The sequence below is a fragment of the Mirounga angustirostris genome, unplaced genomic scaffold, assembly GCF_029215605.1.
Source record: "Mirounga angustirostris isolate CCGP_5_RB_7025 unplaced genomic scaffold, mMirAng1.0.hap1 SCAF_6, whole genome shotgun sequence".
Taxonomy (NCBI): domain Eukaryota; kingdom Metazoa; phylum Chordata; class Mammalia; order Carnivora; family Phocidae; genus Mirounga; species Mirounga angustirostris.
In genome coordinates, this window is record NW_026991714.1 from 148,281,078 (window position 1) to 148,296,805 (window position 15,728).

Sequence of the window (15,728 nt, forward strand, 5' to 3'; positions counted from 1 at the left end):
TAAATAAATAAATAAATAAATAAATAAATAAATAAAATGATTTGAGGGGGGAGAAACTGAAATGCACAGATACCATTGGTAGGAGTTTAATTAGTCCAGTCTCTAAGGGAATTTGGGAGTATTTATGAAAACTTAAACTGTGAATACCATCCAATCTAGCACTAACAGGGTAACTTTTCAGATTTTACTCCACAGGTGCATATAAACATCACCCAAAGAGGTTGATCAAAGTGTTCGTATAGCACCAGGTCTGACAGCAAAAAAGTAGAAGCAATTCAAATGCTCATTAATAAGGTAATTTCTAAAAACATGATGCATCCATTTTAGGGAATACAGTGCAGCAGTTTAGAAAGCAAACCAGTCTATTCATACTGACATAGTAAGAACTCCCAAGATATATTGTTAGATATCAAAAGAAAGTTATAGAGCACCATGTGCTGTATAACAGTTTATGTTCAAAATTTATATGGAGTTATACATATGTATATGATTATAAGTGCACAGAATAAAAACAAATGGTTAACTTACTTCTGGGGACAGGACAAGGATTGGAGATGTGATGAAATCAAGGGGAACTCCTGCTACCTCTGTACTGTTTGAACTTTCAGAATGAAAATGTAATCCTATATCAATTACATAATTTTTTTAAACTCCCCCCAAAGGTAATGTGGCAATTTTAAAGTTCATTTAAATACATTTTCGTTTAAAGCACTTTCATTTAAAGTGTGTATATCTTCACATATCTTTATTTTATAAGGACTTGAATATTTTTCAACCTTATTAAAAAACAGAAATATTTTAAAGTGGGGAGTGGTAACATTATGTGTAGCTTTTCTAGTTTCTCAATATAAAGACTTTAATCTCTGTGTTAACAAAGCAAGAATATTTCACCTCAGCATTAAGGCATGTACAGTCTCTAATCTCTAATTTAAATAAATCCTATGTTAACTAGTATGGCTGAGCCAGAAAACACATACTTTTAGAATGTTCAGTGCAATACTAATATTACAAAACTCAATAACCTTCTGGAAGGATTAGGGCTCCAGTGAAGAACCAACCTTCTTGTCAATAGCAAACCTTACTTTTGGAGTCTTTTTCAAAAACTCTGTATAGCTTCTCTGAGGAATAAATTTAAAAGACTTCCATATCTCATTATAATGTCTTGGGAAGCGTCTGAAAATTGGGACCACCACAACTTCTTGATAGACATAGGATATTTGGTTATTTGAAAAGCCATCAAGACAAGATGGAACATAGTCACACGCCCAGAGATTGAAATTTCTTGAAACATGTTGCCGTCTCTCTGGGGAGATCTTCCTACGCCCCAGGCCCTGGGGAAGAATTATAAGAAGATTAGGAGAAAAATATTCACCGTCACAGAATTCTGAGGTCTTTAGTAAAACCAGCTACATGGCATCCTATGTCTTAATGCACAATATGGCAACCACTACAAGAGGTATCCTTTACCGACTTGCTAAAGGCTGTACATCAACACTCAAAGTATGCTGGTGGTGTTTTGTTAGGATTCTTTCAGTCTTCCACTTACACCAATGGGGCTGGTCTTCTAGAGACACAGAGGGTGGAACCAGAGAGACCACAGCTGGAAACAGTCTATTAGCCAGCCTGGACTCCCTGGCACCCTGGGCAGTTTCTCTGCACCCATGTGGCATCTCAGTGAATCCGCCGCTGGCTGCATCCCAGCATTCAATGGGATAGACAGTTCTCCCTCTAAGAAGTCCACAGAGGCTGGATTCTTCCCATGAAGGAAGCAACACCTTTGGGGATCTGCCCACAGGCTTCCTTATTAACACTCGGAACCTCACACATGAACCTGAGAATGACTATGTATTCAGAATTGTGCTTTTGATCTGATCATAATGAGAAGACAACATTATGCTTAGACAAAAGACTAGGAGAAAAGAGACATTAGATTACACAGACTTTACATTACAGATCGTCACGAACTCACAATGGAGCAACATACCATAATCCCATGGTAAGTTGAAAAAAATCCTAAGTTAGGGACTGTCTGTAGCAAAGTGAGTTTGTCTTTTCATAAGGACCAGTATCATTCAGAGTGGCAGCAGGTGGCACATTCCAATGAAGGTAATTTGAAGAGAGTTTAGTAAAGGGACTATTTTGGGGGAACCCTATGGGGAAAGTGCAGAGGCTCCAGGTCCAAGGACTTGAGGAGGAATGTAGTCCCCACAGATTGGCCCCTGGTGCCAGGGCAGAGAGGAAGGGGGAGACTGGCTCTGGAGGGAAGATGCTGCCCAAGCACCTTTCTAAAAATGTACCTGCAGATACTCCAGAAAAAAAATAAAAAGGAGACAAAATGAATAGGGAAAGAGCTACAAGGAAAGGAACAAGTAAAGTTTGTAATTAAGTCTAATTACTTGCTGATAATGCTATGAAATATATTGAAACTTCACATAAGAATCTACAAAAAGAAAAGAAGGGAGGGGAGAGAGAGAAAGAGAGGGGGGGAGAGAGAGAGAGAAATCTGGAACTGAAATCCCAGGATTTCAACTTGACTGCTTTGAACCCCAGGAGGTGCTACTTAACATTATCCCATGAAAATGGCACCTTCTTGAGTTGGGAAAGTACATCCTGGCCCCCAACACAAGAATCCCTAGAGAGGAAAGTGAGGGAGGTCAGTACACTGAAGGACTTGCCTTATTCTTGGGGGAAAAGCTATAGATATTAAATTTTATATTAATAGAGTAATAGAGTGTCAATGTATTTCTTAAACATTTATACTTAAGGGTAACCACTATTAGACAAGAGAAGTCAGAGTGAGCAAATAAATTCAATCTAACAAAGGACAGCAAGGAAAAAAAAAAAAAGAAACAACATGCGAACATGGTAAACAGGAAACATAAAATGAGATAGCAGAAATAAAACCCAAAACACAAATTATAACAATGTGAATGGGTGAAATTCTTATACAAAGAAACAATGACTCTTGGATTTTTTTTAAACCATTCTCTATTTTATTTATGATTTAAAAAAAAAGAAAACCAACATGAAATGACTAAAAAGCATAAGGACAAAGGAATAAACCATAATAAAAGTAACGACTGTTTTCAAAAAGAAAGTAATAGTGGCAAAGCTAATATTGCAATCTAGAATTCATGGCTAAAAACACTAAGGTATGCAAAGAGAGACACTTCATTTTGATAAATAATAAAAGCCACCAAGAAAATAAAATACTCATGAATTTTTATGCAGAAAGATACGGCATTAAACTACGTAAGGCAAAAAGAATTTAGAAATTCAAGAATAATCTTAGAAGGGAAAATTGACAGATAAAGACAAAAACTAAGAAAAGGTTATGAAGGATTTGAATAACATAATTAAGTCTTAAATAAAATAAAGAACTTTGTAATCAACAGATGGGGAATATATGTTCTTTTTAAACACCCATGAAATACTTGTTAAAATTAATCATGTATAAGATAAAAAAGATAATCTTTATAATTCAAAATCCATATTCTGTAAAAATATAACCCATTGAACTAGATATTAGCAACAAAAGATGATCTCAAAAAATTCTGACCATGTAGAAAATCCAAAACATTCTTCTAAATTATTTTTAGAATTAAAAATTAAATCATAGACTATTTGAGAGCAAATAACAATGAAACTTTAGTTAGAAAAACTGTTGGGATGTAGCCAAAGCAATAATCTGAGGAATATTCATAGTTTTAATAAGTTCATTAACAAAAACAGTTGCAAGCATATGAACTAAACATGCAACCAAAAATGATTAAAAAGAACAGCAAAATAAGAGTATTTGAGGAGGTGTTACACCAATAAATTTGAAAAGAAATAGATAAATTTTAGGTAAACACATATCAATAAAATCTACATGAGAATAAATCAATCAAATAGATTAATAAACAATGGAGAAATTGAAAGGGTAAAGCAGTAAAAAAAAACAAGAACAAAAAAAAAAACTTCCTCTAAAAAAAATTATTAAATCCAAATAATTTTACAAGCAAATTCTATCTAAACCTAAACTCATTAAACTGAAAGTTCACACCTGATCTAAACTATTCCCAAACATAGAGAAAGTTGGGAAGCTTCCAGTGTTTTCTATGAGACTAACATAGCTCTGGCAAACTATTTGTGGTACAATCCTGTTTATCGCATTAACAAGATACACACTTATATGTATATGTTTGCATGTGAATTGCAAAAATTCTCCAATTTTACCCACCAAACCATTATTTGTGAGGCATCAAGCTAGCATTGTGAGGAGGAAAAGTAAGAGTGCAAATTTTTTTTTAGTTTTATTTAATTCTGTATTGTTTGAAAGTTGTAAAGGACATATGTTACTTTGATAATTCAGAAAACCATTTTAAGCATTCCATTTAGAGAGGCAGGCAGAGTGGATATTCTGGATCTGTATTCAACACTCTGCCAGGGGCAAACCAGAATTTTTAGGTTAAATCACTTCAATTTAGCTTAGATATGGTAGCCTAGAGGAAATAGTAACTTTGGGCAAGTTGTTTAGCTTCCCTGTTATCAGGTTCCCCATCTCTAAATAGGGGATGATGAGTAATTAGCCAGCAGTGTTGTCTTGAGGATTAAATGAGATAGTATGAGATGCTAGCATATGCCAAATGCTTAATAAATGGTGGGTGTTATGTACATCAACATCATCATCATCATGGATGTTCAGATTCGGTAAGGATTCTCAGAGATCACCTGATCCACCCCTCTACCTCAGATATATTAACGCTGCCCTGTCCAGTTTGACAACCCCCAGCCACACGTACGCTCCAAATGTGGGTCTTCCAAATGGAGAGGTACCAATCTGGATTTTAAAGACTTAGTTTAGGGAATGTAAAAAATCTCATAAATAACGTTTATATTGATTACATGTTGAATCAATAATTTGGGGAGTTACTGAGTTAAATAAAATATATTGTTAAAATTAATATTCACCTCTTTTTACTTCATGTGGCTACTAGAGAATTTGAAATTATGTCTGCAGCTCACTAGATCTCCAGGGCACAGAGCTGTGTTCACCACCACTAAGTGCTATCAGACTCTACTTACTCCACTGAGGGTGACTCATCCCCTCCGGGGAAGGCCAGCTCCAGTGATTGGGAAGTCCTTTGTATTATGTAAGCTTCCCTTCCTCTTACCTCTCCTTGTGGGGTGTGGTTCTGCCCACCAGAGACACACAGGCAACCCCTCCTTCCCATGATAGATCTTCACAAGAAAGCTCATGACTGAGACAGTTTACGAGAAGGCACTTTGAGAAATAGGAAGTACACACTAACATAGGCAGAAGGACTGTGCCGTCTGGCGCAGAAAGTGGCATGGAGGGCGCCTGGGTGGCTCAGTTGGTTAAGCGACTGCCTTCGGCTCAGGTCATGATCCTGGAGTCCCAGGATCGAGTCCCGCATCGGGCTTCTTGCTCGGCAGGGAGTCTGCTTCTCCCTCGTCTGACCCTCCCCCCTCTCATGCTCTCTGTCTCTCATTCTCTCTCTCACAAATAAATAAAATCTTTAAAAAAAATTAATTAATTAAAAAAAAAAAAAGAAAGTGGCATGGAACTCTGAGAGGTTCATGCATTTTTTTTTTTAACCTGTTATGAGGCATTAATTTTGACCTGGTTCCAATTTTGAGGAAAATCCTCTGCCTTCACCGTGCCTCCCAGGGGCGCTCCCAGTTTGACCAGTGATTTGGGGAGCAATACTCACAGAGTCCAGGTAGCATCCAGAGCTCTGAAAGCTGTGCCGATTGTCGTGGACAGAGAAGGGGAAGTTGTCACTTACGGCTTGCTGGAAAAGACCGAGGGAGGAGATGAAAAGACACACATCAGGACCCCAACGTGCTTTCAGAACCGACATACAGTAGCATGGACGGAAGACAGAGAGGCAAAGGGACCTCTAAGTAAGAATGAAACCTCACCCCCCACCTCCGGAAAGGAGCAAAGGGCCCAGGACAGCCAGCTCGTGGGTGTGTCCACCAACTCAAGGCTTTAAAACTCGACCTGACTGGTGACCTTGCAGAAAATCACAAGAATTCTCTTTCAAAACACCTTCTTTGGAGGCAAAGAAGGAAAAGCGTATAGGTTCATGGAATGGAAAGCTGGTAAGGACTTTTGAGGCCAAGACCAAACTTCTTCATCTGACCAATAAGGATCCTGGCAGACCAGAGCCCTGCCCCAAACAATCAGCCTGAGTTAGCTAAGGGTGAGGTCCACACCTGCTTCTCCTTCAGCCCACTGCCCGCCGCGGAAGCTGCTCACAAACTGGCGGGGGGTGTGCACGTTAAAGCTGTAACCAAAGGTGATGTTCCTTGTGCAAGTCAGATGAGCCTAACTTGATGGTCTGGACCAGGAGGCAGTTCCTTCTAGAGATTATTTGGGGTGTCACAGTAAGCAGGATATGAGATGGGATGCTACCCGTATTTAGGGAGCCAGGGATGGCGAAAGAGTAGTTCCTTCCAAAGAACGGCTGGCCAGAAATGCCAGGGGCTGCCCCCGTGGAGAGCCACAGGGACGGGGGCCCCGGGCCGACGCTCCAGACTCACCTTCTCCCGGACTTTGTAGATCGGTGGTAACTTCCCCTCCACTTGCCGAGACAAATGTGGACGGTGGGGCTCTTTTAACATAGCGCTTGTGCTGGATTCCGGCGTCTTTTCTGTTAGTCCAATCTGAGGGAACTGAAAAACCAGCACAGGCCGTGATTAAAACCAGACACAACTGTATCTCAAAGCCAAGGATCGGGGCTTCCTCCGTAATGTGATTAGGATGCCATTTGGGTGCTTCTGGTGTGTGATGGAAATGGCATAATTTTTATAATTTTCAAGTATTCTTTCCAAGACAAAAAAACATGGTAATGGCCCCAGGCCATCCCGGCCAGCTGTTGCCAGTTATGGGACCACCCCCGCTGCGCCCCCCGCCTGGAAATGCTTCGCCCGGCTGCGGGGGGGTGGCCTGTGAGCGCCGGCCGTGCTCTGAGAAGGCTCAAGTGTGCGAGACCCTCCTTCGGGTCAGGGCGCTCCCCACGTGGGGGCCCAGGGGTCAACCGGCCTCCTGCAGGTGGGTGCTGGTGCTCAAACCCAGTTGCGTCGCCGCTGAGAAGGTACGGGGTGGGGAAAGTCCATGAGGAACAAAGAGGGGATAGGATGCAAAGCATAATACTAAAGATGATTTGGGGAGGCTGTTGGTATCTCCCCATGAACACTGGGGAAGGAAACACGTCTGGGCAGAGGGAGGAGGTCCCAAGAAGGGCCTCCGCCCACCCCACAGAGAGCTCTGGGCATGGGATGGCCTCTCAGAACCGTCCTGAGCTAGGGCGAGGGGACTGGGCCTTTGTGCACCCTCATGGATCAGTCACCGCGTGTGGGTTGTTCTAGGAAGAGGGGGTGACCTCGAGGAGGTGTAGCTGCCTTCAGCCAAGGCATCCCTAGGGTCAGAGCACGGAGTTCTTCCAACTGGGGAGGAACCATAATTCGGTGGTTGGGTCACAGACTGTAGATTCAGAGGTCCTGAGTCCAGCCCCAGCTTTCTCTCCTATGAAGTGAGCCTGATTCAAGAGATTGAAATTTTCCAAGCCTCAGTCTCTTTATCTGTAAAATGGGAATAATAATACTTATTTGACAGGGTAGATGTGATTAAAAGGGAAAATGCATGCACCAGAGAATACTCTATACCTGCTAGCAGATTCTGGTTTTGCTCACAGCTGTCCCCTTCCCGATCCCCAAACCCACTGCCACACCTCAGGCTCCTGCTCCTTCCTTTATGGCTGATTACAAGGAATTTGGCCAACACAGCTATTCTCCCTTGTTCCTTCTCACATCGCCGTGTAACTGCGTATCACGTGGCTTCTGTCCACTGCCTGCACCGAGTGTGTTCAGTATATTACTGTTTATGTAAAAAGGTGGGGAGGTTACATCCTACACAAGGTACACGTGGTGGGGTGTCCTCTGCAGCAGTGAGAAGCAATGGGCTAGGTGACACACAGCCACTGAGCCATCTCTTAAACACAGTGCTGAGTGGCAAAAAGAAAACCAGAATGAGATCTATAAGCCAACACCGTTTCTGTAAATAAAGAACCCATGCACACGAGACAATACCTGATTTACAGAACACATCTGAATGAAAAAGCTCCCAGTAAACACTTACGAATGACTGCAGGAATGGGGATCAGGGCAGTGAAACAGGCCCACGCCAGTGCCCCAGCCAGCACCCGCTCGGAACCCCAGCCAGCGCCCTAACCAGCGCCCAGCCAGCACCCAAACAGTGCCCGGCCAGCACCCAGCCAGCCAGGAGCCAGGGACCCAGCCAGCGCCCCAACCAGTGTCCCAACCAGCACCCGGCCAGCACCCAACCGGCCAGGAGCCTGCACCCCAACTAGCATCCTAACCAGCGCCCAGGCTCTCCAGGGGACCTGAAGAAGGAGGGAGGGAAGAGGGAACCAGGAAGGAGGACGACTTCCTTTTCACAATCATGTTCCACTCTTTAAATGTTTTAACTAAGTGCATCCTTTACATCCTCTTTTCTTCCACAATAAAAATATCTGTTTCTGCTTACAGTTGTAATAATACTCATGGCTTAAAAAAAATCAAACCTAAAACAAAAGGAAGTCAAATTCCCCTGGACTCATTAGTGACCCTCTTTTTCATACATCCCTGTAGACATGTACACCCATGTATGTGTATGTATGGATGTGTGTGTATATATATATAGATAATTTTGCATACATAGGGTCATATTATACATGTTTCTAAACATCATGTATGCCTATTTATTTAAGAGTAACTTTTGATTACTTTCTCCCCCCCTTTTGTTGCCCCAGATGACGATATTCATGGCTGAGTGCTCACATACACAAACATCTAACCTGCAGAGGGGGCTTCGAATGCCTCACAAAAATTGGACCATAGGGGCGCCTGGGTGGCTCAGTCGGTTAAGCGACTGCCTTCGGCTCAGGTCATGATCCTGGAGTCCCGGGATCGAGTCCCGCATCGGGCTTCTTGCTCGGCAGGGAGTCTGCTTCTCCCTCTGACCCTCCTCCCTCTCATGCTCTCTGTCTCTCATTCTCTCTGTCTCAAATAAATAAATAAAAATCTTTAAAAAAAAAAAAATTGGACCATAGGATGCATACTGTTCTGCTCTTTGCTTTCCCACTTAACAAGGTACCCTAGACATTTTCCCAAGCCAACCTATATATTTCTAACTCATTCTGTTATATTTTGTAATGTTCTAAAACAATTTTTTTTCCAAAGTAAATATAAAAAATACAGAGAGCCTCCAGATCCATAACCTTTCCTTGCTCCCTTCCTCCCCTCTGGTTGTGTCAACATTCCTGTCTGGGCAGCTACAGAAAATCAGGCAGGGGTGGGAGTCATTCTAGCATCAGGAATGATCCCTCTCGCCAGCTAAATGACAACTGACTTGAGTTCATTTGTATGCTGGAAGTCTAAGGACTAAATCACTAGGAAAAAAATAAAGTCTCTAGTATTTTAATTTCACTCTTTTAAAACGTATATTTAATGTTGATAACATGATAGCTGTGAAATAAACCCTTCTGTTGGATATTGTAACCATGAAATATAGCTTTTTAACTAGTTGGCAGTGAAATTTTTGCTGCATTCAGTCACACAATGACTGCAATATTAAACAGGAAGGTGAAAGTGTATGGGAAAAGCCTTTCCTGCCCGGCAACAGCCAGATTACAAGCAGCAAGGTCAACTGCAAAATGACTGTCACCTTTAATGTGGCAATTACTGTCCTCCCCAGTGGGCTGCTGCTGACTCAAAGCCAAAGATTTCTTTAATTTTCCCAACTGGCCTGCAAGTTACTTTGGGAAACGTCATGATCAGCATATTCTTCTTATGCTCTGAGGTGCTGGCTGCAGAAGGGACCCACCCCAAACCTGCAAGTCAGACTTTGGGAAGTAATGCCTCTCCACCTGAGCAGGGGACCCGGGTGCAGTCCTGGGATCACAATAGGAGAGGAAATGTTCTTTCCTGCTTTCTCCCATGTAACAGAACCCTGACTTTGTTTGAGGTGGCAATGTGGCTGCTTAAAAAAATACCTCCCCAAACTCCCCGGCAGTTTAATTGGCTATGTGACCCAATGAGATCAAAGCAGAAGTCTGCAGGGCAGGGGTCCTGGGATAGCTTTGTTTTCCCCCATGAAAAGGGACAGAATCAGCCAACAGGTGCCTTCTGTCTTTTTGTCCTTTGACTTCCCCCTCATTTACCCACCTGAGTTGTCGTGTCACCAAGGATAGTGTCACCAAAGTGACACAACAGAGGACTGAAAAGGACCTGATGACCTCCAAGAGCATCTGTCTCAGCCCTGAACTGCCTCCTTCTGGATTTATTGTTACTGGAGAAATACAAACCCTTATTTGGTTCACTGTAGTCAGCTTTTTATGAAACCTGGTCAAACACAGTCATTGCTGATATTGTAGGTGATAGAGGGGAAGCTACTTAGTCTGAGAAACTTGTATTTTTATCTTCAAGACTGACTCATGTTATGTAATTCAACCTATTTCCCATTTTACTTTGGCTGCCAGGAATCTCAGAGTCAAATCTGATGATATTATATAAATAGCAGTCATGTAAGCCATATGGCCGGTGTATGTTACATATCTTCCCAGTCTCAGCCTTTTATTCTTAAATATATTCAAACTGATTCTGAATTTTTATTTTTTTATGCTTTCCTGCTTTATTGTGAGTATTTTCCATACATTACTGTAAATCTTTGAGGAATGACACAGGGTATATAAGGAAAAAAATGTAGATGTATATGTATAATATTAATATACAGAATAGTTAACAAGTATTTAATGGTTACTCTGTTTGCATGCATCATACTAAGCACTCTGTGTGAATGGTCTCATTGATCTGCACAATAGCCCTATAACCTCGGTACACTGTGCTCCCATTTAACAGACAAAGAAACTGTGGTTTAGGAGTAAGTTGCTTAGCCAAGATCACATCCAGGTGGGTAAAATTTGGTTTTTTTTAAGATTTATTTTGAGAGAGAGAGAGAAAGAGAGAGTGCACAAGCAGAGGGAAGGGCAGAGGGAGAGAGAGACTCTCTAGCAGACTCTGCACTGAGCATGGAGCTTGACTCCGGGTTCCATCTCACCATCCTGAGATCATGACCTGAGCCGAAACCGAGTCGGACACTTAACCGACTGAGCCACCCAGGCGCCCCATAAAGTTAGTTTTTTAAAGCCTTCAGACTGAAATACTTCAAGGTGTTTTCTATTTTTCCTTTCCTATTTTTTTTTTTAAGATTTTATTTATTTGACAGAGAGAGAGAGAGTGAGAGAGGGAACACAAGCAGGGGGAGTGGCAGAGGGAGAAGCAGGCTTCCCGCGGAGCAGGGAGCCCGATGCGGGGCTCGATCCCAGGACCCTGGGATCATGACCTGAGCCGAAGGCAGACGCCCTAACGACTGAGCCACCCAGGCGCCCCTATTTTTCCTTTTCTTTCTAAACAAAAAAGTGTTAACTTTTCCGTGTATTACAGCTCTGATACAATTGGTAAATAAAAAGACAAAGATCCCAGCCCCCACGGAATTTATATTCTAGGAGGGGAAAGAAATAGCACACATAATACAGTAGATCACATAGTATGCAGCAAGATAGATGTTATAAAAAAAGAAAAAGAGCACCCAGCAACGGCAGCCTTGTGGACACTCACAAGAGTGCTGAGTGTTTTACACACACCAGTTGTTTCATTTAATCCTCCCAAGGACGCTATGAGAGTCCCATTTCACAGGTGAAGGAACTGAGGTTAGGTAAGTGATTCATCAAAAGCGATGCCACGTGAAGTAGCCGCAGCGGGATCTAGACTCATTTCTGTGACCTTGACCACACCCATGTGGCCTGAGAAAGGAGAGAGAAGCCACCATCTTTCTCACCCATCTTCCATCCTTGTCTAAAGTTGGATTGAAGCGTCTCCCTTTGGCCATTTTCTGCAGGAAGCCGAAGGTGGCTGAGGTTGGCTCCCTTACCTCCCCACTGCCTTGGAAACTCTGCGCATCTGGAAGACACTCCTCCTCCTTGTTCCTGACCTGAAGCCTCTACCAGGAGGGGAGGTCCAGGGGGACCCACCGTTGCCATAGAATCAGAGCCCCCCATCACAATGGGGGAGGACTTCGGGTCTTCTAAGCCCTCTGAGGGTTCCTGCATGGGGTCCTTGCACCTGCTGTTCCCTAAGGTATAAGGCAGAGAGTCACCGGGTCCCAGCTGAGGAACCGCTTTAACAGGTCAGACAAGTGGGAACCAGACAGCCTGGAGGTAAAAGCGAACTTTTGTCCCCTCTAAATCCTCGAACTGGTGACATTAGAGTTGAACATCCCCATGGTAACCATCTGTCCCAACTTCTTAGTTTTCAGAGAAGTGAATCCAGGCAGGAGATGACCTCCTTCTTGGTGGGATTGTGACACCCAGGCTCCAGGGTTCCCTCCCTGTCCCAGCTCAGACTCTCTGTCCCGAGGGCATCCGCTGCTTGCTCACCTTATTGCACGCCACTGAGGCGCCAAGGAAACAACAATCGTGAGCAATCGTGAAACGCCAGGTGCTGTGCTGAACTGAATATGTTCACGTGTTTTTATCTTATTTTTGCTCCACGACAACCTTTGGCGTTTACAAATGAGAAAACAAGGGTCAGGCGGCCAATGGAGCTGGCACTGGGTCAGGGGACGGCTCCAGAGCTCACGAGCCTTCCCGAGGGCCAGCTGGCCTCCCTGGGGTGCACAGGCTGGTCCTGAGACCTGGCCTCTCGCTCCGAGCCCGGATACCCAAATCTGCTCAGCAGTGTGATTTCTGCTTCTCTTGCTTTCTTTCTCCTTTTTGAATGTTCTATCTTGACAATTCTCTTGGCTATCCCATGAATTAATAAGAATAAACATCTATAGGAGAATCTGTCCAGCACCGTCTCATCCCCTAATCACCAAACTGGGCATTCGCACAAGACTTTCCGGGTTGGTGACAAGGGACCTCTCCCCTGGCCAGCACTGGTGGCTCGGAGCGGTGGGCTCCTGGATGTGAGGCCTGGGGTGGTACAGTTCTCTCGCGGCCATGAGGCTGAGTCCTGCAGTAGGGGTGGAGGAGCAAAAGACAGAGGGACAGGACACAGCGTCATCGTGTGCTGGGGAGCCGCTGTACCAGCTCCAGACAGACAGCCTGCTATGCGGGGAGAATGCAGGCTGCCTGGGTTTCTGCTTCCAGCTGACCATCCCTGAGATGAGCTCAGCTCCCTCTGCTTCTCACCACTCTGCCTTGCTGTCCTCCTGTGGCTTGGAGGTGACATCTGTGCTCCAGGCAGCAGGGTGGAGAAAGGGCACATCCCAGAGGGTGGGACTGGACCGGTCCTGGCCCCTGGATTCATGGCACGCTCTCCTTGCTGGCTCAGCCGCTTCTGTCTAAGGAAGATTTCCACCTGCTGCTGTGGAACGCTTCATCCTTGGTCACGTGGTCACACCTCGATTTAAGAGAGGTTGCAAAGTAGGCTTTGTCCTGGTGGGGTCTTCTCCCAGCTGACGTTCCATCACCCTGAAAGAGACAGAACAAACATCAAGGACACCCAAAAGCCTCTGACACCCTGATGGATGTGAAATGCTCTCTTATCTGTAATTTGAATTGCCCTGACTTCTGGCAAGTTAAGCAGGAGGTGATGTGCTACTTCTCAGCATTGCAGTGACAAAGGAAGTAGGCCCCATAAAAGCACTTTGTAAACTGTAAAGTACTTTGCAAAAATAAGGAAGGACACATGTGAAAAGCACGTCAGTGTTGACTAAGTATTTTCCTTTTCACTATTCATTGTTGCATATGACTTTCACCAAACCCCCAAGAGATGTGCTGGTTATTTTCCTTCTGTATGCCTCCCACACGCCAAGTCATTCTCTATCCATCTCCACCCCATTCTATGCCCTGGTCGCTGGCCTACAAAGACTGCGTCATCGGTACCTACCCTTTGGCTCGGGTTGGATTCACCCAATAGGAAGAAGCAGTGAGAACTGGAAGGGCCAGAAGAGCAAGGCGCAGGGTGCCGGTAAATGGTTAACAACCAGCTCTCTAAGGAACAGTCTGATTTGCAGGGGTGTTTGCCAATTTCCACGGTATAAATACTTCTACTGTGGTTTTTAAGCTAACACCACCAAACATGGAGTTGGGGAAAGATGTACACACAGGCTCTAGGCCCCCACTGGGTCGAAGGATTGATCTCCCAGGCTCCCTTCCTTCCAGGCCACACTTTGGAAGGAGCTATGTTGTTCCATCTACATCCACCACTCTGGTCAGTCTGGCAGCCCCTCTCCCATAGCTGCCACTCTTGCTGTCAACAGTGACCTCTCCCCCACCTCTTTGGCCTTGGGGTGGGCAAGGCTTTTGGCTCTCACAGGTCCTTGTCAGCCCCTGAACCCTGCCCACGTCTCTAGAAGGAGATCCTTCATTGGACTGTCTTCTGTCTCAGAGTGGGCCATCTGGTTCCTGCGGGGACACAGACGGGGGCCCACGCAGGCATTAGCAGTGACCTCCACTTACAGAAGAGGAGACTGAGTCTCACACAAGCGGAGGGACTCCCTGCAGTCACACAGCTACTATGTGGCAGAGCCCGAACTAGACCCCAAATGTCCTGAGGCCAAGTTCAATGCCAGCATGTGGTCACTCTGCTGCTCTTCCCTGACTCCACTGAATTACGGAGCAGTGACTTCGAGGAGGATTGCTTTAATTCACTTTCTTTAATTTACATAAAACGAGGCCCTTCTAAATGCCTACCTCTTGGCCACAGTCCCTCTCTCCGGTGACCTCTGGAGGTCAAGGCCAAACGATTGACATCATGGGCTGCCCATGACCCGGGGCAGCGGAAGCGAAGCCAGGCAGCACTGCACACATGATGGCGGAAAAGAGGGGACACTAGTGCAGAATGTGCTCCTCCCACACCCCGAAACTGAAAGGAAAGCGAGAAGGATGGAGGAAGCCAAAGACTTCAAGTTTAAAAGCCTAGAACCAGGACCATTTCCAACACAATGTCTCACGTGCATTCACTGTGTCTCCACCAATGGAGCAGAAAATTTTTTAAAACTGAAATCCCATTTTTAAATATATTTTGCATTTCCTCTGTCTTCAGTCATCCGCTCTGTTAAACAAGGACTGTGATCTCTGGTTAAGGAGTATTTCAATTTTTTCCCCTTTGAATGATTGCTTCAAATTCTAACAAGTTTGTCCAAGGAAATCAAAACTGAATAAAGAACACCCCACCAGGAAAAATAAAATTCCATTTTTCTTCGGCTAGGATTTCTCAGGGCTTGGGGGAGGGCTGCTCCTTGTTGGTATTAGTAGTATTATTTGCAACACTCCCCAGTTTGCACACAAATCCTGGAGCGCTCAGGGTGCCCAGGTCCCTGGGACTGAGGTCAGCGGAGGTCCACGTTCCATCCTGACCTGTGCTCTGCCTGTGCTGAGCCCCTGCATTCCAAGCATGTGGCACTGTTTAATCACTCGGTCTACAAAGACTTACCAGACATCCCCTATATGCCGGTCTTGTTTTCAAATCGCACCAAGGCAATCACCAAAATCAGTCTTTATAAATAGGAAATCACAAATTTGCCAATTCATCCAAGGATGAGTACCCCCAAATTATTGATTAACCAAAAACTATTTTCAGTGAACTATCTACATTTATAGCAAATTATTTGCCCAATGGTTTTTTTTTTTTGACTTAACAGTTGTTGTGTA

General features: G+C 44.3%; 1 protein-coding gene across 1 annotated transcript; it reads right to left on the reverse strand.

Annotated features, from left to right (window-relative positions):
- Window positions 1-1,034: 1,034 nt before the first annotated feature.
- Window positions 1,035-11,959, reverse strand: TEX36 (testis expressed 36). Its single transcript, XM_045879231.1, has 4 exons — window positions 11,909-11,959; window positions 6,553-6,684; window positions 5,718-5,798; window positions 1,035-1,331 (listed from the first exon to the last, which is right to left on the reverse strand). Exons 1-4 carry the CDS (start codon window positions 11,957-11,959, stop codon window positions 1,035-1,037), a joined length of 561 nt encoding a protein of 186 aa, XP_045735187.1.
- Window positions 11,960-15,728: the final 3,769 nt, after the last annotated feature.

Bases quoted from the DNA above. Each gene is read 5' to 3' on its own strand.
- TEX36 (XM_045879231.1), bottom strand. From the start codon at position 11,959: ATGGCCAAAGGGAGACGCTTCAATCCAACTTTAGACAAGGATGGAAGA. The intron at 5,799-6,552 runs GTGAGTCTGGAG...GGTCTTTTCCAG, and splicing joins TCTACAAAGTCCGGGAGAAG to CAAGCCGTAAGTGACAACTT. The intron at 1,332-5,717 runs GTGAGTATTGCT...ATTCTTCCCCAG, and splicing joins CTGGATGCTACCTGGACTCT to GGCCTGGGGCGTAGGAAGAT.